The sequence below is a fragment of the Zalophus californianus genome, chromosome 3 (assembly GCF_009762305.2).
Source record: "Zalophus californianus isolate mZalCal1 chromosome 3, mZalCal1.pri.v2, whole genome shotgun sequence".
NCBI lineage: Eukaryota > Metazoa > Chordata > Mammalia > Carnivora > Otariidae > Zalophus > Zalophus californianus.
The window spans coordinates 158,268,517-158,289,238 of record NC_045597.1 but is presented as its reverse complement, the minus strand read 5'-3'; the positions used below and the strand labels follow the sequence as shown (position 1 = coordinate 158,289,238).

Here is a 20,722-nt window from a genome sequence, read left to right as displayed (position 1 = left end):
GAATCCTCCCCTCTTAGGATATCAGAACCAGGAAAAACTCATACCAGGCAAAACTACAAAAAGAGTGAAATTTATGGTTAACAACCCCCATCCTGGCATTCCTTTTTAGTACTTTTCCCCATTTTATGTGCTGCAATTTCCCCTGGCCAACAAGCATCCGTCTCTCGACTCTGTTATGCTCCCTCTCAAACTCCTAACAAGCCAGCCTATATGGTATCTCCTCTTTCAAACGTTTTGTCCTATGTATCATTTCCTACAAGATGTATTAGGTATTCAAATCAGCTGATCAATTTAAAGGGATTAGTGTGTTGTGTGTATTTAACGAGTATTGTAACAGACGTTTCCAAAGAAATATGCTCAAAAATTCTCCTCAAGTAGAGGTCTTGGGAGAGGAGAGGAGAGAATTTTACTTGGTGTTATATAATATTTATATTTATAGAGTTTTCATCATATTTATAGAGTAACTCTTGGCATCACAGAAAACCATAGAGAGATCACTATAGAGACTTTGAATCTAAAAATTAGTGATGATTGGGCGCCTGGGTGGCTCAGTTGGTTAAGCGACTGCCTTCGGCTCAGGTCATGATCCTGGAGTCCCTGGATCGAGTCCCGCATCGGGCTCCCTGCTCAGCAGGGAGTCTGCTTCGCCCTCTGACCCTCCCCCCTCTCACGTGCTCTCTCTCTCTCCTCTCTCTCTCTCTCTCAAATAAATAAATAAAATCTTTAAAAAAAAATAAAAAAATAAAATAAAATAAAAATTAGTGATGATTAATGAATATTTAAAAAAGAGATTAAGCAGTCATAACCAAATCCTTACAACTGCATTAGATTGCAATTAAAACACATTATCTAAAAATCAAGAAATATCTGATACAATTTAGACTGTAAATGGGCTTGCTGTACAATGCCACAAGTTTTATTACTACTAATAAACTTATTACTGACAGTAAAATATCATCACAACCCTACACAGAAGCTAACATTTATTGAACACTTAATAAACTAAGTATAAGCAAATTTGCACAGATTATCTCATTATATCATAACTGTAAAAAAACTGGAATTCTAAATGTAAGGAACTTATTAGTTATATATTTGGAAGTTATCTATTAAGAACATATTTTATTATCTGTCAAAAGACATTCAGGATTTTTATTATTCCTCTTCTACTAAGAAAGGCAACTCCCTCCCTACCCAACACTGTTCAAAAATAATTTTGACTACATTCTGGCAGAATAACTTACAAAAGACATCCATGATTCCTTTACACCCATTTTCCCATGAACTGCACTATCCCTTGTGTTATTAGTGCATAAAAGAGCAGGAGGACATCATGACTAGTGTCCTTGTGACATGTGAAGGAAATACGTGGGTTGTCTCAGAGCACACCACAAATATTTAAAGAAGCTAATTGAGACTCTGGGAATGGATAGACCCTCACATATACACATCTACACACATAAACAAATGTAGCTCCATCTCCAGACAGACTTGTATGGGTATTTTTCAGCACATACTCAAAGGCAGATTGATTCCCCTGATATTCTTTCATGTGAGAGTCCGCACCTACAGCTAGTGTCAATAGCTATGAACAATACTGTAGTAAAAGTCAGCCATAGACAGCATGGTGGAATTAGCAGCTCTTTATTCGTGCTAGCTACCATTTGTTGGACAAAACCATGTGATGGTGAGTTGTACCCTACTACCATCTTACTATTTCAAAAACCATGCTTTTTGGGAATCTCTGTATTATCTGAAGAGGCTAAATGTTTTGTTGCAAAGAGGTAGAAATAATTTCTACAATGTTCTTCATTTGACAAATTAAAATAGCAGATCAAAAATGTGGTGATGTCATAACAGATGTGACATTTCTAGAATATTGGGTAAAGCTCTGCAAAGATGGCCTGGAGTTCTTGCTCTCCAGAACAAAAGCCTAGTCATGTAGGGTTTGGAAACAAGATGTTAACAAGAGTTATGGGGCACAAAAGTATAGCTATTAGGAGATTCATGGACAAAATAACTTAATTGCAAAATAAATAGAAGTTTCCATTGCATTTAATTATCAATAGTCAGATTTATTATTTTTCAATATTTTGGCAACCAAATATTCCAACTGCATTCTACTAGTCAGTTAAAAAGTTGAATTTTAACTCTATGAATTCTCAAGAAATATGGATGAATAATCGTAGACAGTTTTGGTCTAAGAGCATTGGATTAATGGAGCCAATGTTATGGAGCCATATGAAGCCATACATTACTCTTCGCCTAAAACTCTGAACTCAAAACAAGTTAACACTGTTTTCAAATCTTTATTACATAATGCAATAAAATTATTTTATTCTTAAAGGAACAGAAAGGGGACTACACTGGACATGTTCACCTGACCCATTGTCTTTTACAATTTTATATAAAGGTCAGGTTTTTAAATTAGTTTCGTGACTGATTTATTTTAGTATTGTTCATAAACTCCAATTAATCAAATGTTTCTGAAGACTGTGGAAACAGAAAATAAATAAGTCTTTTTAATACCTGAGAATCTAATTCTGAAGGAAGACTAGTTTATAAAATGTAGAAGATATTTCAAAGAAATTTTGAGAATAATTTAATACCAAGGAGAAGACAACATTGCAAAATAAAGCAGAATGACATGTTTAATAAGCACAACTATACAAAAGGCTATAAAAAGTTTGAAGCTAGAATCTGTTGAAATTCAACATAATGAAAATTATATTTGAAAGTTAAATTTGAAACAGATCATGGTGCTAGATATGTAACAACAGATTCCTAAAAATTCATGGAACTCTACACCACAACACTGAATTTTACTACATGTGAATTAAAATATAAATTAAAATTTTAAATCTCAAAAAAAAGAAAGTTAAATTTGAAAACATATGTTTTAAGATCTGGCAAATAAAATCTTTTTCCACATTTCTTTTTCAAATAACATCCTGCATTGTTACAATATCCTCCTCATCAGGAAATCTTGACTAACTTGAATGTTGAAGGAATAAAGAACCTTATTTACTTCAAAATGGTAACTGTGTCCTAAGCAGAAAACCTTTGCATTGACCATGTTTTTTAAAAATAGTTTTTAATATAGAAGAAACCATCTTTGTGTTGTTGAGTATGTGTATATATATATATATATATATATATATATATATATAAATGAAGTCATTTAACATTATTTAAACACTAATCACTAATAATTATAATTATATCATAGAAAGAGAATGAAACATAAAAATCATGATCATCTCAATAGATGCATAAAAAATCATTTGACAAAATTCAACATCTTTTCATGATAAAAACTCTCAACAACTGGGGCGCCTGGGTGGCTCAGTCGTTAAGCGTCTGCCTTCGGCTCAGGTCATGATCCCAGGGTCCTGGGATCGAGTCCCGCATCGGGCTCCCTGCTCCGCGGGAAGCCTGCCTCTCCCTCTCCCTCTCCCCCTGCTTGTGTTCCTGCTCTCGCTGTGTCTCTCTCTGTCAAATAAATAAATAAAATCTTAAAAAAAAAAAAAAACTCTCAACAACCTGAGTATAGAAGGAATGTACCTCAACATAATTCAGGCCACATATGACAAGACCACAAGTAACATCATAGTCAATGGTGAAAAGTTGAAAGCTTTTCATCTAAGATCAAGAACAAGACAAGGGTGCCTACTCCCACTATTTCTATTCAACATAGTACTGCAAATCCTAGCCAGAGCAGTTAGGTGGGAGAAAAAAGAAAGGAAAGGAAAGGAAAGGAAAAGGGAAGGGATGGGAGGGGAGGGGAGAGGAGGGGAAAGAAAAGAAAAAAAGAAAAGAAAAGAAAAGAAAAAGGAAGGAAGAGAGAGGAAAGAAGGAAGGAAGGAAGGAAGGGAGAAAGGGCATCCAAATCAGAAAGGAAGTAGTAAAATTGTCTCTGATTACAGATGACCTAATCTTATATATGGAAAGCCCTAAAGACTATACCAAACAACAGTTAGAACTGATAAATGAATTCAGTAAAGTTGCAGGATACAAAATTGACATGCAAAAATCAATAGTGTTTATCAGTTAACAATAAATGATCAGAAAAAGAAATAAAGAAAAAAATCCAATTTACAATATCATCAAAAACAATAAAATACTTAAATTTAACCAAGAAGGTGAAAGATCTGCATACCGAAAACTACAAGATACTGATAAAAGAAATTGAAGAAAACACAAATGAATGGAAAGATATCTCATGTTTATGGCTCAGAAGAACTAATATTATAATATCCATGCTACCCAATGTCATCTATAGATTCAGGCCAATCCCTATCAAAACCCCAATGGCATTTTTCACAGAAAGAGAAAAACAATTCTAAAATTCATCTGGAACCACAAGACTACAAATAGCCAAAGCAATCTGAAAAGGAACAAAGCTGGAGGCATCACACTTCCTGATTTTAAACTACACTACAAAACTACCGTAACTGATATAGTACAGCATCAAAAGCACAAGCAACAAAAGCCAAAATAAACAAGTGAGACTACATCAAATTAAAAATCTTTACAGCAAAAGAAATAATCAACAAGGTGAAAAGGCAACCTACTGAATGGGAGAAAATATTTGCAAACCATATATCCGATAAGAGGTTAATATCCAAATACATAAGGAACTCAATATATATATACATAGATATAACAACTCAAAATATTTAACAACTCAATAACAAAAAATAAATAATCCAATATAAAATGGGCAAAAGGCCTGAATAAACATTTTTCCAAATAAGACATACAAATGGCCAACAGGTATATGAAAAGGTGCTCAACATCATTAATCATCAGGAAAATGCAAATCAAAACCACAGTAAGATACCAAAACTACCTTACACCTGTTAGAACGACTATTATCAAAAAGACAAGAGGTAACCAGCACTGGCAAGGATATGGAGGAAAGGGCCCTTTGTGCCCTGCTGGAAATGTAAATTGGTGCAGCCACTATGGAAAACAGTGTGGAGATTCCTCAAAAATACCAAAAATACTACTCTACAATCCAGCAATTCCACTTCTGGGTGTATATCCAAAGGAAATGAAGTCAGGATCTGAAGAGATATTCACACTAACATGTGCATTACAGCATTATTTACAATAGCCAAGACATGGAAACAATTTAAGTATCCATCAAACAAACAGATAAATGTATACACATACATATCTGTAGCCATCGTCTTTAATACATATATATATCTTTAATGTATCTATATATGTGTAGCTGCTAATAACATTTAAAAAGATGTTATTTATATAATACATTATTCAGCTATGAGAGAAAGAAGCTAAACCTGCCATTTTCAACAACATGGATGCATTTCAAGGGCATTATATTAAATGAAATAAGTCAGACAGAGAAAGACGAATACTAGATGATCTCTTTTATGTATAATCTAAAAAAACACAATTCATAGAAACAAAAGTAGTTTGATGATTGCCAGGGGCGAGGAATAGGGAAAATAGGCGAAGGTGGTCAAAGAGTACAAACTTCCAATCACAATACGAGTAAGTTCTGGAAATTTAACGCACAGCATGGTGACTATAGTTAATAATACCGTATTGTATACTTGGAAGTTGCTAAGAAAGTAGATCTTTTTTTTTTTAAAGATTTATTTATTTATTTTGAGAGAGTGAGAATGAGAGAGAGAGAGAGTACATGAGAGGGGGGAGGGTTAGAGGAAGAAGCCGGCTCCCCGCTGAGCAGGGAGCCCGATGCGGGACTCCATCCCGGGACTCCAGGATCATGACCTGAGCCAAAGAAAGTAGATCTTAAAAGTTCTCACTACAAAAAGAAAAAGATAATTATATGAGGCAATGAGTGTGTTAACTAACTTACTATGATAATCATCTCACTGTACATATATTACATATATTATATACTACCATAATAAATTAGTTAACACACTCAACACCTCATATAATTATCTTTCTTATATATATAATCCTTAAGCTTACACAATGTTATATATTAATTATATCTCAATAAAGCTGAAAAATAGAATAACAATAATATTAATAACAATCCAGTAGCAACAGTGCTCACAACAGGTACCATTAGTGATGGGTACTAGCACATTCATCAATTAAACCTATTACACTGAGATACACTTGTTGACTGAGCTTAAAAAGAAGTACTGGGGCACCTGGCTGGCTCAGTCGGTGCAGCATGCAACTCTTGATCTCGGGGTTGTAAGTTTGAGCCCCACATTGGGTGTAGAGATTACTTAAAAATGAAATCTTTAAGGGGCACCTGGGTGGCTCAGTTGGTTAGCCATCTGCGCTCGGCTCAGGGTCCTGGGATGGAGCCCCAGGTCTGTGTCAGGCTCCCTGCTCAGTGGGGAGTGGGCTTCTCCCTCTGCCCCTCCCCCCACTCATCCTTTCTCTCTCTTTCATCTCATGCTCTCTCTCTCCCTCTCGCAAATAAATAAATAAAATTTTGAAAGAAAGAAAGAAAGAAAATCTTTAAATCAATCAATAAATAAAATCAATATTTAAAAAAAGTATAGAATTTAATATTTCCAAATCCCATTTGTTGTCCCTGTTGTCTATTGTTCTGAGCTACCTATGTATGAACCAAGACATACCCATGACCTTCCTTTGGTTTAGGAACAATGGAGGTTTCCTTTAGTTATCAATAAGGACTTAGATCTTCATTTTTGCTTTATTTCTATCTGTTCATCAAGCAAATATTTACTAAACATATTCCATATATCAGACTTTGTCTTTGACCTGTGGTTCTCGATGCCCTTTATTTTTTCTTTTTAAATATTTTCTTTCTTCATTTGAGAGATAGAGAGATAGTGAGAGACAGCAAGAGCAGGGGTCGGAGAGAGGGAGAAGCAAACTCCCCACTGAGCAGGGAGCCCGATACAGGGCTCAATCCCAAGACTATGGGATCCTGACCTGAGCCAAAGGCAGATGCTTAACCAAATAAGCCACCCAGGCGCCCCAAAACCAAAGCCCATTCAAACAAATATTTTGTAAGGCTCCCTTTATTATCCTAAAATGAAAGTCAGAAATAATATAAGGTGGTTACAGATATTAAAAAGTAAGTAAATATAGTATTCTAACTATACTGTTAATGAGAAATAAAAGAATGGTTGTTTAAAACAAAATAATATGTATCGTGATATATAAACGCCCAGGGAAGCACACAAGAAACCATAATGAAGTAGGCAGAGGCCTGTACTTACTTAATATGAATTCATTTAAATTCAAAAGAGAAATAAAGAGATCAGATGCAATTCCACACACACAAAGAATATAGGAAAATGACAATGCAGATGTACCAGAGAGACACTCGTATAAAAACAAAGAATGGCAACAGTCCAGGCTTATTTGCGTATAATAAACGAAGAAAGGAAACAACCTTAATTAAGGTAGGGATAGCATGCCAAGACAAGCCCAGATTCTCACCAGGGAGAAAAAGTGTGATAATCCCACAAGTGAGGAAATAAATACTATCCATACCCCCCACCAAAGTTGCCAAGTCTTCAAATGTATCTCAAAAGATATTTTTCTTGTGATTGATAATATCAGCTTCTACTTCACAGGACACTGTGTGATGCCACCATGGACTGTGAAAAATAACAAAGTAATTAAAACTAGTTTCTTCCTTCCCAGTTTGTTCCAATATCACTTACTGTATAGCAATCATACAATCAAGTAGACAGAATGCCCAGAGTGAATAAATTATTCAATAATTTAAAAACAATATCTTTATTCATTTAGACATGCCTCTCAGTACCTATGTTTTCCTCATGTACTGGGCCTTCCACACAACTTCTTGTAAAAAAAATTAATATCATTTACTAAAGTACTCCAGTTCGTATTTTAGATGGTTTAGTAGGGCAGGACTTAAAAGTCTTGCAGGATGCAGGCAACTGTTCATTATGTTGCTCTGTCCCGTACCATGCACAATATCCAGCATTCCTGGCTGTATCCACCCAACGTCCCCAGAGAATTCTTCCATCACCTCCACAATTTTGCAAAGTGCCCGCAGTACTGTACTCATGAAGAACTACAGGGCTAGACTCAGGGTAAGATGGTGAGCACAGATGCCCTTCCTGCCCACATAGAATGGAGGTCTAGTTAGGGAATACAAGCATTAATCAAAAAACCACAAAAATAAAACTATATCTAATCACAAGTTGTGCCATGTGCTTAAAGGAAAGGAATGTGTTGTGGTGAGAACACGTAGTCTAGGGGATCAGGCAAGTCTCCTGCTTAAGGAGACTTATTGCAAATGAGCAATAATTTGGAAGACAGAGAAGCATCTTCATCTCTTTTTTGGCATCGTATAATCAGTGAAATATGATATAATTGTGATGCTTGCCTTGAGTCCTCAATCCCCCTACAGTCTTACCGATAGAGATAGAGATGGTATGGGACAGTGATCTGGAAGGATACTGCCTTTGTGACATAGCACAAAATGGCTAAATGCATCCCATTTTTTCCTTATAATTCACCTACTTAGAATTTATTTTGTTTCCTTTTTTGAAAAAGATTTTATTTATTTGTTAGAGAGAGAGAGAGAAAGATAAAGAATGAGCAGGGGGAAGGGCAGAGGGAGAGGCAGAAGGACAGGCAGACTCCCTGAGTCTGAGCAGGGAAGCTGATTCAGAGCTTGATCACAGGACCTTGCGATCATGACCAGAGCTGAAGGCAGATGCTTAATCAACTGAGCCACCCAGGTGCCCCCATTTTGTTTCCTTTAAATTTATACTGAAGAAAAAACAATGCAAGTGGAAAATGCTCAGTAAAGTATTACTTGGTGACAGTATCTTTTGGTTCTGCTAAGAAAGAGTTCTTAGCAATTATTTCACATTTTTGAGATATTTGAAGATCAGCTATAATTTTTTTCAACTTTACAGGTGAAGAAATGGACTCAAGAAAGCTAAGTAAATATACTGCCCAGGTTCACACAGGAAAGAAGTGTGAAGGAAATAACTTCCTTCTGGTCCACTCCCCAGACCAACAGATGATGCTTTTTCTTCAGTGTGTTATTTTTCTTCACATTTAGTTGCATAACACGATATGCTGCACATGTCATCTAATAGATCTAATAAATGGAGAGAAGAAAAAAATAGTATAAGCCCTATTTGGTTTAAAGAGGAAAAAATCCTTTGATAAAACCCCAGGAGTGTCCCATACATAAATACTTTCTTTGTGCTGATACTTTGATGTTAATTTTGCCTTGAATGTGGGTACAGAGTTTGAAATCATTTAATAATTTTGATCTGAGTCCAATTTTCAGAAATACAAAAGCAATGGCAGAAGATTCATGAGTGGGAGAAGTGTGGAGAAGATGATTGGTTTTCATTTTAAAGATATCATAAGCCTTGGGGCACCTGGGTGGCTCCGTTGGTTAAGCATCTGCCTTCAGCTCAGATCATGATACCAGGGTCCTGGGATTGAGCCCCACTTGGGGCTGATCAGGGCCCCCTGATCAGCAGGGAGTCTTCTCCCTTTCCCCCTGCTGCTCCCCCAGCTTGCTCTCTTGTGCATGCTCTCTCTCTCAAATAAATAAATTATTTTAAAAAAAAGATATCATAGGTCCCAATAGATAAGATCCAAAAAAGAAGACTGTAGAAGAATCAAATTCATTACAGGCACCAGCTGAACATTTTCAAGGATGCCATTAATGTGAGGACTTGTTAGTTCTCAGATCCTTGGGATACTGATTCTCCTTGCAGTATCCATAAGCTCCAGAAAACCTACCACATAGGTTGGCTGCCCAAGATGGCAGCACACACAAACTGGGGAGCAGAGCCAGAACTCCAGGAGTGATGAAAGAATACATCTGATTCTAAGGATTCCACATTTTGCTCATATAATAACAATCTGGCCCAGAGACGTTGAACTGTAACCATACTGCTATTCTGTAGGTCAATGTAATGGGACCTCTGCTGTCAGACTACCTAAATTCAAATCCTGGGTTCCACCACTTACTAGCTTTTTGACCTTGAACAAGGTCACTTGGTGCCTCAGTTTCCTCATCCATAAAATGGCTCTAATAATTATACTCACCTCTGGGCTTACTGCCAGATTAAGAGAGATAATACATGTGAATTATTTAGAATAATATGTGGCAAACTCTAATGATTGTTAGCTATTATAATTATTCTATAAGCAGAAAACGTAAAAGTTTCAGTAAATACAATATTTCGCTATTGATAATGACAATGTTATAGATGTCTACTGTACTCTACCTTACAAAATGAGAGGAAACAAAAACTACTTTGAAACTTAAAAAAGACAAGTTGGCAAAATAGAGGGAATAAACAGTTACTGAGAATAACATTCAGGATTGATAACCTGTGAAAAACCCCATAATGATTAAAATTAAAAGAATAATGATCCCACTGATGGCGGAATTTTCCTTGGGAAACCCTGGAACATGTCATCCTTTCCCAGGCAAACGCTTATTTTCTTGTTTGTAAATTAGAGGTTACAACATTGCTCACTGTAAAACACTGAAGCATTCATTGCTCACTATTGGAATAAAAAATGTTAAACGCCATTTTATTTAAGGCAGATGAGAAAGTAAAAATGAACTGAAATCATCTGTCACCAAAAGAAATTAATGACAAACATCATCTTTTGTGACAGACCCATTATGTTTTTGAAGATACCATAAGATAAGTTCCTGCAAGGGTGCTCTGGTTAAGAAGCCATCTGTCTGCTTTGGGCAAATGACTGTGAGCCTAATCCACTTACAGAAAATGTCAACAAAATTGTTTCAACACCAGTGAGCTGAGTAATAGAAACCCCTGAGCTAAACTTTAAAAATATGACTCAAGTGCAGAAAACTTCATGAATGTAGGTTTGTGTGATGATACCGGTATCCTGAGAATTCTCTTGCTGTCATTTTGACAAAAGAACCATTCAATAAAACAGTAAGAATCCACTGCCTGTTGATTCCCCGGCTCTGGGCTCTTTGCTTCCCATTATTGTGATCATTTGCCTCTGTGTCAACAAATCTAATAAGAGAGGACAGAAGATTAGTATCAACCTTTAGCAAGGTGACAAAGATAATTAATTGCATTTCAAATGAAATTTCAGTAATGGATGGTCATCAGCACAAAGAAACAAATACTGTTTAAAAGTTTCAATATCTCAAATTAACTTTCACTGGATAATAAATGACCCTGAAATCCGAATTCATACTGCCATGAGCGCTGTAGGCCAAACACAGAAGGAGCTTCTACAGAAACCTCTACTTGGCCAGCTCATACTATTTCCATTTCAAAAAAGATCATTTACAGCAACCTGAAAGATGTAGGATGCTCCAAACCCCAGAGCAAAGACTATAGAGACTATTCCTAGTACTAGAAGAAGACTTTTAAAATGCTTTCTATTTGCCTGGCATTTGCTTGGTGTGGTTTCATTGTAAGAAATTACTGATTACATTGCTTAAATTATTGGCTACCTCATCTATCCAAAAGATAAATCTGCAAAAATGCCAGAATAAGAGTGTAGATGTATGGGGTGCCTGCGTGGCTCAGTTGTTAAGCGTCTGCCTTCGGCTCAGGTCATGATCCCAGGGTCCTGGGATCGAGCCCCGCATCAGGCTCCCTGCTCAGCGGGAAGCCTGCTTCTCCCTCTCCCGCTCCCCCTGCTTGTGTTCCCTCTCTTGCTGTGTCTCTCTGTCAAATAAATAAATAAAATCTTTAGAAAAAAAAAAGAGTGTAGATGTAGTAACAACAGGCCACACGGTGAGTGATCACAAAGTGGCTTCTGCTGCTTAACTGCCTCCACAGCACTGAGAATTCCAGCAGGCAAGTGGTATTTTGTGACCTCTGGTCTTGGGCTGCACAACTCTAGAGGCACCATTCACACAGACTTCTATGTGCACGGCATTCCCTACAGCCCAATGACAGCCATACTGCATCTGGTCTAGACGTGTCCTTTTACCAAGGACATCTTTATTCTCTGCAAAATCATAACACTTTTAAATAGGCTGAAACTGTCCCCTTTAGCAGTGTTTCACGGTGTATGCAGGATAGCCCATCCTGCAGCCTAGTAGGCACCCAATGGCACTGGCATGAGTTCTAAGTTATGTCAGTTGCAGTGGCCAAATAGCTATCAGCAAGAAACTGTTCAAGGGGCAACTTCCCTGCGATCTCCATGCAACCGGTCATTTTTTAATTAATGAAGGTAAGGCAGCTATCAGAGGAAATGGCTATTTCTTATTAATAGTTAAATCAAGGAGTGGCCAGCGTGGCTCCCTCCACAATGACTGTTTGGAGATTTGGTCAGTAATGAGGTGTTCATTGTTGGTGCCTCATAGCCAGCAGGGCATTTGGTTAAACACCAGATTACGGTTACACCAAGGAAATGTCAAGACCTGTTTTCCCTAATCTGAGACTCACTCAAGTTTCAGATCTCAAACTCAAGCCATCCACAACACCAAACTACTAGCAACATATTTTGCTCCAACATGTTGTTTATTTTCATAATTACGCTACACAAAAGTTGAAATAATAGTATCTATATTGGGGTGCCTGGGTGGCTCAGTCGGTTAAGCGTCATGCCTTCGGCTCAGGTCATGATCTCAGAGTCCTGGGATCGAGTTCCTCATCAGGCTCCCTGCTCAGCCTGCTTTAACCTCTCTCTCTGCCATTCCCCCTGCTTGTGCTCTCTGGCTCTCTCTACCTCTCTGTCAAATAAATAAATAAAATCTTAAAAAAAAATAGTATCCATATTTACCAATTGTTCATATTATGTCATTTTGACTTAGTCAATTTATCTATTCCAACTATCTACATATATTTCACCCTAAATATCTCAGTAGGCATATCATGAAAATAAGGGCATAACCACACACTATTATTACCCCAGTGAAATTAGCACTCATTCAGCAATTTCATCTGATATGCAGTGCATATTAAATTTTCCCAAATGTCCCAAAATATCTTTAATAGCTTTTTCAAATCCAGAATCCAACCAAGGTTCACACATTATTAGCACCTCTGAAAATAATGATCCAGCTCTGTGACGTTAGAGGAAAAGTCTGAGTGGCAGTTCACACTCAATGGCAAGTTCACAGCCATGGGTACTGCTTCCCTGAAAGATACACATCTCCACAGCATCACCCAGTCCACCTTCTGGAAAAATGCACCATTAAATCATCACATACACCTGTCAAAACATTTCTTCTGAATGTCAGACACCATCACTCTTACATTCTTGTTTTTAAATCCACGTTATAAACATATATGCCTGGAAAAATTCATCACACATTCACCAAACCCATTCAGTGTTATGCTGATACTTCCCTAAATGCTCATCCTATCCAGGCCTTGGATTTCTTCCCACATAACTGTGAAGATCAAACTATCAGAAACTAGTGGGAGAAAACATTCATAGGCAATTCCAATATTTCAGTAGCTGATATTTTTTAGGCCTTAGGTATGCAGACCAAAAAAAACACATATTTTTGGACGAACTTTAAATTGTGACCATGTAGAAAATCTGGAACAAGCCTTGTGTGATCCTGTCCATGTGCACAGACGCTTGCTAAAGAAACTAGCCCCCCGCTGACCTTGAGGTGGGATGGCACTACTCTGTTCTATCGGAGCACGCCTCTCTGGCTACAGCTAGTTGGACCAAGCTTGGACACGTAGCCCAAGAGTGGCCAATTAATAGCTGGTCAGTGACCTGTCAGCTAGCCTGGCTCCAGGAAGCAATGATGGCAATTAGTGAAAGCAATCAGATTAACTCTCTCAGAATGTGACCTGGGAAATTCAAAGAGCCTTAGTCAGAAAGAGGTGCTAGAAAATACACAGAGGAAAACAAGAAAGGTGAGCGAGCTAAGCCTTTCCAAGGCTACCGCACTAGAGTGAAAATTCACAATTCTTGCTCCTGAGGAAAAAAGCCCGGTCCCCTAAAGCCTGCTTGGATTGCAATAGTCTTCCAGCCCAAATCTCTGTGAGGCTGCCCATTCTGTGGCTTCTCTTCCTCTCAGGAGACGTGTTTCCTGCCTTGTCACATACATGCTTCTTACCTGATGAAGCCTGAATGAATCCCCGTTCCCTGTAACTCAGGTAAAAAAAAAAAAAAAAAAAAAAAAAAAATTAAATGAGAAATGACAGGTCTGTTACAATTTTAACCACACCATTTGATTGGTTGATAATCAAGGCAAAATAGAATTTAAACCATGTTTTTGTCCCAGCTAAAGCTTTCTAAGCTTCTCATAGAGAAAGCCAGAATCAGTCACAAGGGTAAGAAAGGACAGGGATTGTGGCTGATGTCTGCAGTGGAAAGAATGATGAACAAATTAGGATTTGGCTGGGTGACCTTGGAAATATCACCACTAACTCCTGAGGGCTACTGTTTCCTTTTCTATTAAAGAAGGAGGTTGGATGAAAGGTTCTTTGAGCTCACCTTATATACTGAAGGTCTGTCATTTATTAATTAGGGCTCAGATTAAAATTGCTGTGTTAAGATTCATCATTTAATTATTTTAAGTAAGAGACCCTCTAGTGGGAAAGAGATAAGGAGGTGATTAAAGTGTTATGATAGCGGAAGAATAGGGTACCATGAAAACACACGGCAGAGATGCCTAACCCTGTTGAGGATGGAGGGCCTGGAGAAGAGGTGGTGTCAGAAAAGGTGTCCTGAAGACTGGGAACCTGAGCTAACAGATGAAGCACAGATAAAGTGCCCCCCCGCAGTGCATAAACCACAGAGTCCAAAGACCTCCTTTGAAGCAGAAGGGACACTTCTTGTAACTGCTCAGCATGAGAGCACAGCTGGTGCCATTGAGAACTAAAAGTTCGGTGTGGCTGGAGGGGCCCATGGAAGAGGAAGGCAATGAGAGATGAAGCTGGAGAGGAAAGAGATCACAAAGAGCTCCATAGGGGTAGTTAGGAAGTTTGCAGGAGGCGCCATAGGAAAACTTGGAAGGGCTTTAAGCATGCATATGACCAGATTTATGTTTAGGAAGGTCACCTCAGCTGCTATGCTGCAGAGGGGGACAGGGTATACGGGAAAGGAAAGACTTTTCACTAACTCGGGTGATAAATGAAGAAGATGAAGCTACGGGAATGGAGATCACATATTTCAAAGGTTAACACAACAATACTTGGTAATTGCTTAGAGGTAGAGTCTTCGGATAATGATCAAGAATAATTCCCAGGATGCTTGCATGGATAACTCCAAATTGTCATTCATTCTTTCATTCATCCATTCATTTACTCAAGTAGAGATACCAGTGGTGTCAGATGTGCATGGAGATGAACATAGTCTGAGACACACTGACCTCCCTGTGATGGAGAGAACCCCCAGTGCAATGCCTGGAGGGTAATTAGGAGGGAAGGGTCTCAAATGGAGGTCATCTAGAGATAAGGAGAGACCCATGGACCAAAGATACACATTTGGGATTTGACAACAGAGTGAAGGTAATGAAAACCATTTGCATGGACTCTGTGACTCTGGGAGAGAGGATGGAGTGACAAGAGAGCCTAGACTAGAACCCTAAGAAACACCAGCGTTTAGCAGACGAGCAGAGGAAGGGTAACCTGCAATAACCGCTGGGAAGAAAGAGCCAGAGATATAAGAGGAACACCAGGAGAGGGCAGTGTCCCAGAATTCAAGGGAAGCAGGGATGCAAGAAGGAGGAGTGACCAGCCATGCAGAATGTTCCCAAGTGGTTAAGGAAAATAAAAGCTAAAAACTGTCCACAAGATTTCGTGACAAGAAGATGACTAGTGACCTTGGTGAGAATGATTTAATGGAGTGTCAGAGGAGAAGACAGATTAAAGTTGGCTAAGGACTGTGTGGGAGGTAAGGAAGTAGATTCAGCAAGTGTAAACAACCTTGTTAAGAAGTTTGGCTGTGTAGGCGAAGAGAGATAAGAAGTAGAGTAGCTGGAGGGGAGCTGAAAGTCTTTCATAAAAGCCATTTTATATGTATAAACACAGATATGCTGAGCAATGAATGTGAAAGGAAAAAGACAAAATATGAAATGGAATTACTAAATGCCTCTACTTCTTGGATTGATTGTTCTTCTAACTTGATTTTCATAGTATCCTAATATTCTTTCTCCTTATTTTAGAGCCCTTCTATTGGTATGAAGTGGGAAAGTTACTCATCAGTTAAAAATGTAAAGTACATAAGCTTAAACATATAATTAAATCTATCTAAATTTAAAAGTAAAAAAGCAGGGATTTCATGGTGTATGCATTTATGGCCACCTCTAGAAAATGATGCGTTCTCACATTGTCCACCAGGTGGCTCCCTTGGTTCCTGTCTGTCCACAAAAAGCTTGTGTGCCAGTGGTTAGAAATGGCCTTCTAAACTGAGGGTTCTAGAGGGGAGGGGGGTGGGGGGATGGGTTAGCCTGATGATGGGTATTAAAGAGGGCACGTTCTGCATGGAGCACTGGGTGTTATACGCAAACAATGATTCAAGGAACACTACATCAAAAACTAATGATGTAATGGATGGTGATTAACATAACAATAAAAAAAGAAATGGCCTTCTAAAACCATTTGGTTAATTCCTCTGCCTCCATGTCAATTTGCACCTCAGTCACTCTAAGTCTCCTCAAAGTCATTCTGATTAACTTACAAAGTCATCCAAAAACATTAATGTCTCACCAACCTGTATACATAAGCATTTAAATTAGAAGTGAACGCTATGTTCACACAGTAGAAAATGATTTTCACAGAAGGAAAATACCTTAGCAAAATCTGAACTGATCATGCTTCCTCAAAGGCAAAAAAAAAAAAAAAAAAAAAAAAATTCTAGCCACTTGCTTTTAGAATTTGGTGAAAGGAGAAAAAAATGAGTATCCTTTATACTTGCTGTTTGGAAAATGTTAATAGATACAACTCAACCTAATATGACCTAAAGCTCTCAGGTTCAAGTAATATATTGAGAGTTATAAGACATAAAGATCTTTCCTCTACTTGTTAGGGGTTATTAGCATGATTCAGCATGAGGAAAATGTTACCATTACGTATTTATGAATATTCAAAGTAAGGAAGATATATGAGTTGAAGGGCAATTGAAAGAGTCTACCCCATAGATACTTCCCTTAGCCCTTCTCCCATCCTGCTGTGCCTGAAACACCCATCAGAAATAAAAGAGGGAAGAGCAAAAGTCAGTTTTACAACTATGAGTGCACAAAGGGACTAAGAATACACATACACACACACACCGTAATAGCAGTTAAAACCAGCTTCCTTCATTTGCCAACTTTCTTAGGAAACAGTTCTATCGTTTTTAACTTGCTAACAGTGCAGAATGAATGTTAACACCTCAGGTTTGAGACTCAGTTGGAAATGAGAGAGGGGCCAAGGAAGAGACGGCTCCCCTCACAAAGCCCCTTGGGAAATCCTCATGGCTGGGAGAGCAGATTATTTTACCACCACTTTTTTCCTTCTTTCCTCGTTTCCCGAGAAACTTAGAGAAAAAAAATCCAAACAATTAGCCACTAAGCAAAATCACCTGGGAAGGCAGGAAAGACCATGGGATATTTGGAGAATTGCAGAGGGATTGCCATGGCTGGAGCAAGGGGTAAATGAAAATTAATACAAGGAGGATGAAAGCACCTCATTAAGGGAAATGACCTACATAACAAGATAGCAACCTCACTGGAGACAAATTAAAGGAATTGTATGCACCTAGGCAGGATTTTATAACTTTGTTACCCTAAAGACCTGAGAGGCTATATCCCTCTGAGGAAAGTATTTGTTTGTCAATATTTATTTCATATGGCCCTATTTGTTATGCTGCTTAAGTGAAAATTGACATAATGTCTATTCAGAGCAAACACTAAAGCATTCTAACCAACCACTAGCAGGATCCCATGGGCCACAATTCCCTACTCTGTAACTTTCCATATTTATGTAGTGGAGCAGCCAGGCTGACACCTGCCAAGAGATGTTTCAGGACTAGAGAGGAATCAATGGATCCTGGCAGCCCGCTCAGCTGCCTTCAAAGGGTGACCTTTAGGTGTGGCAGCAAAAGCACATCCCCCACCATGATATATTATTTGTTCTAATCCTCAGCTTCAGGTCACATATTTTAATAAAGTCTTCCACTAATGTCAACTTCAAGGGTATTAAACCAGCACAGCTGATTTTCTCCCTCTCTGCCCACATACGATTCTCTCCTCTTTCCTCTTGAACTTGGAGAAATGGAGACTCACTGTACTGAAGTTGAGATGAACTCCCCCAGCTGTGGAGAAAGAGTCCAAGTGTTGCTGTCCTATTTTAAAGTAACAGTCTCCAGTGCTCTTCATATCTATACCCCACAGGATGTTTATTTTCTACAGTCAAGGGTTCTTTTTTTTATAAAAAGAAAAATATAAAAAACCCCTAGTTACTATGGACAAATTTCTCATACATACAAAGATGAACACTCAAAGAATACGAAACCTCAATATTCATAATACAAAGGGAAGAGAAAATCTGCCTAGAGTTTAAAATGAAGTCCCATTCCTCATTTGGAAGGCCAGACTAAGATGAGATTTGTACTGTGGCCTGCAGCCAAAAGTGGACTATTTTGGTAGATGTATATATCTTCTAGTCTCTAGGGAATTAACGGTTAAGAATTCTCTCTTTTACTTCATAATCCTGGTATACCTCTATAGCCCGGACAGTGTTTGCCAAAGAAACTTTCTGCAGTGATGGGACTATTCTATATCTCTTCTGTTCAGTATGGTAGTCACCAGCCACATGTGGCCTTTGAGCACTTGAAATGTGACTTGTGCCACTGGAGGACTGAATATATAATTTTATTTAATTTTAGTTATTTTTATTTTAATAGACACCCATAGCTAGGTTTTTCACATTGGACAGCACAGGCTACAAATGATGCCAAACTTCCTCAATGTAATGAATCAACTAAAATTATTTTTCACTCTTTCCAACCTCTTTCCTGACATAGCACTCACCACAATTACAATTTAATAACTAATTATGGCTTGCACTTTTTAACATCTGCATCTCCCACAAGAACACACACTCCTTGAGTACGGTGGCTGCTTCCATCACATGCACAGCTATATTCCCAGCAGCTTAGCACAGGGTCTTGCCCAAAGCAGGGATCCAAAGCATTTGTTGAATGAAAGAATAAATTGGGTGCCACAGAATACACATTCACCTCAGCCTAGAATTTCCCAGGACCACTGACATCCACTCCCAGCAAAATCTTAATGCCCAATTTTTTAACTCTATCAAGGAATACCAATTCACCCAAAAACTAGCCCATCCTTTTATAACCAATATATTGCCCTCTACCTTTTACTCAGGCCCTTTTATAACAAGAATTTTCTGGAGAAAATAACCAAAGGACTGGCCATGATGCTATTAGCAATTTCAAGGTCAGGTGGAGTGACAACAGGTATAGCTGGGGGAGGCAGGAGCCAGTGGAGTAATAATGGATATATTTGGTAAGAGATGTGGGCTGGTAGAATTCTTCTAACCACACCACTAGGGAGACTGTCCCATCTGCCCACATGGAGAACAAGTCCTGTGACCTTGGGTCCTGCACTTCACATAAAAATACATTCTAATCAGGGGCGCCTGGGTGGCTCAGTCATTAAGTGTCTGCCTTCCGCTCAGGTCATGATCCCAGGGTCCTGGGATCAAGCCCCGCATCGGGCTCCCTGCTCGGCAGGAAGCCTGCTTCTCCCTCTCCCGCTACCCCTGCTTGTGTTCCCTCTCTCGCTCTCTCTCTCTGTCAAATAAATAAATAAAATCTTTAAAAAATGCATTCTAATCAAATTATATTTTTCAGCCAATAATCAGTATGAAACTGGATCCGCCCCCTCCCCCCCCTCCCCCGGTAGGTTTATATTAGGAAACTCCTTAAACTTTAGCTTTCAATCCTTTTCATCCTGGGTCACTGCTATGAACTGAATGTGTCCCTCCAAAATTCATATGTTGAAACCTTAATCCCAAGTGTGATGGTATTTGGAAGTGAAGCCTTTGGGAGGTCATTAGGTATGGATGAGGTCACAGGGGTTGGGATTGGTATCATTCCAAGGGAATGAAGAACTCAAGCTCACTCTCTCTCTCTACCATGTGAGGAAATCAGGAAGAGGGCTGTCACCAGAGCCTGACTTGCTGATATCCTAACCTCAGACTTCCCAGCCTCTAGTACTGTGAGAAATAAATGTTTGTTGATTAGGCCATTCATTCTGTGGTATTCTTGTTATAGCAGCACAGACTGACTAAGACAGTCACTGTATAAGTTTGCTAGGGCTGCTATGACAAAGTGCCACAGGAATAATCAAGATTAAATAACAGAAATTTATTTTTCTCACAATTCTGGAGGCTAGAAGTCTGTTGTCAAGGTGTGGGCAAGGTTGGTTGCTTCTGAAGCCTCTCTCCCTGGCTTGTGGTCTTCTTCTCTCTGTTTCCTCACCTGGTCTTTCTTCTGTGTGTGTTTCTTTAATCCCCCCTACTTATAAGGACCCTAGTCATGTTGGATTAGGGCCCATACTAATGACCTCATTGTAATTTAAATACCTCTTTAAGGACACTATCTCTAAATACAGTCACATTCTGAAGCACTGGCCGTTAGGACTTTACACATGAAATGAGGGTGAATACAATCCAGCCCATAACAGTCACCCCTCTCCCAGTGTTCCAATCTGTATCTCAAATTAACTTACTATCTACATCCAACCACCCCAGAAACCTCTGTTTAAAATTTTGGGATGGTTTGCCTATTGTACTATGAATGA

At 38.5% G+C, this 20,722-nt stretch overlaps 1 protein-coding gene across 5 annotated transcripts in view; it reads right to left on the bottom strand.

Annotated features, from left to right (window-relative positions):
- PLCL1 (phospholipase C like 1 (inactive)) overlaps positions 1 to 20,722 on the bottom strand; it is a 339,289-nt gene that overhangs the window by 7,929 nt on the left and 310,638 nt on the right. Inside the window, exon 6 of one of the 5 annotated variants that reach the window (XM_027590767.2) lies at positions 14,027 to 14,055. The exons of the other annotated variants lie outside the window; for them this stretch is intronic. Coding sequence (XP_027446568.1) covers positions 14,027 to 14,055 — 29 coding nt within the window. The remainder of the gene's footprint in view (positions 1 to 14,026; positions 14,056 to 20,722) is intronic. 5 annotated transcript variants of the gene reach the window in all.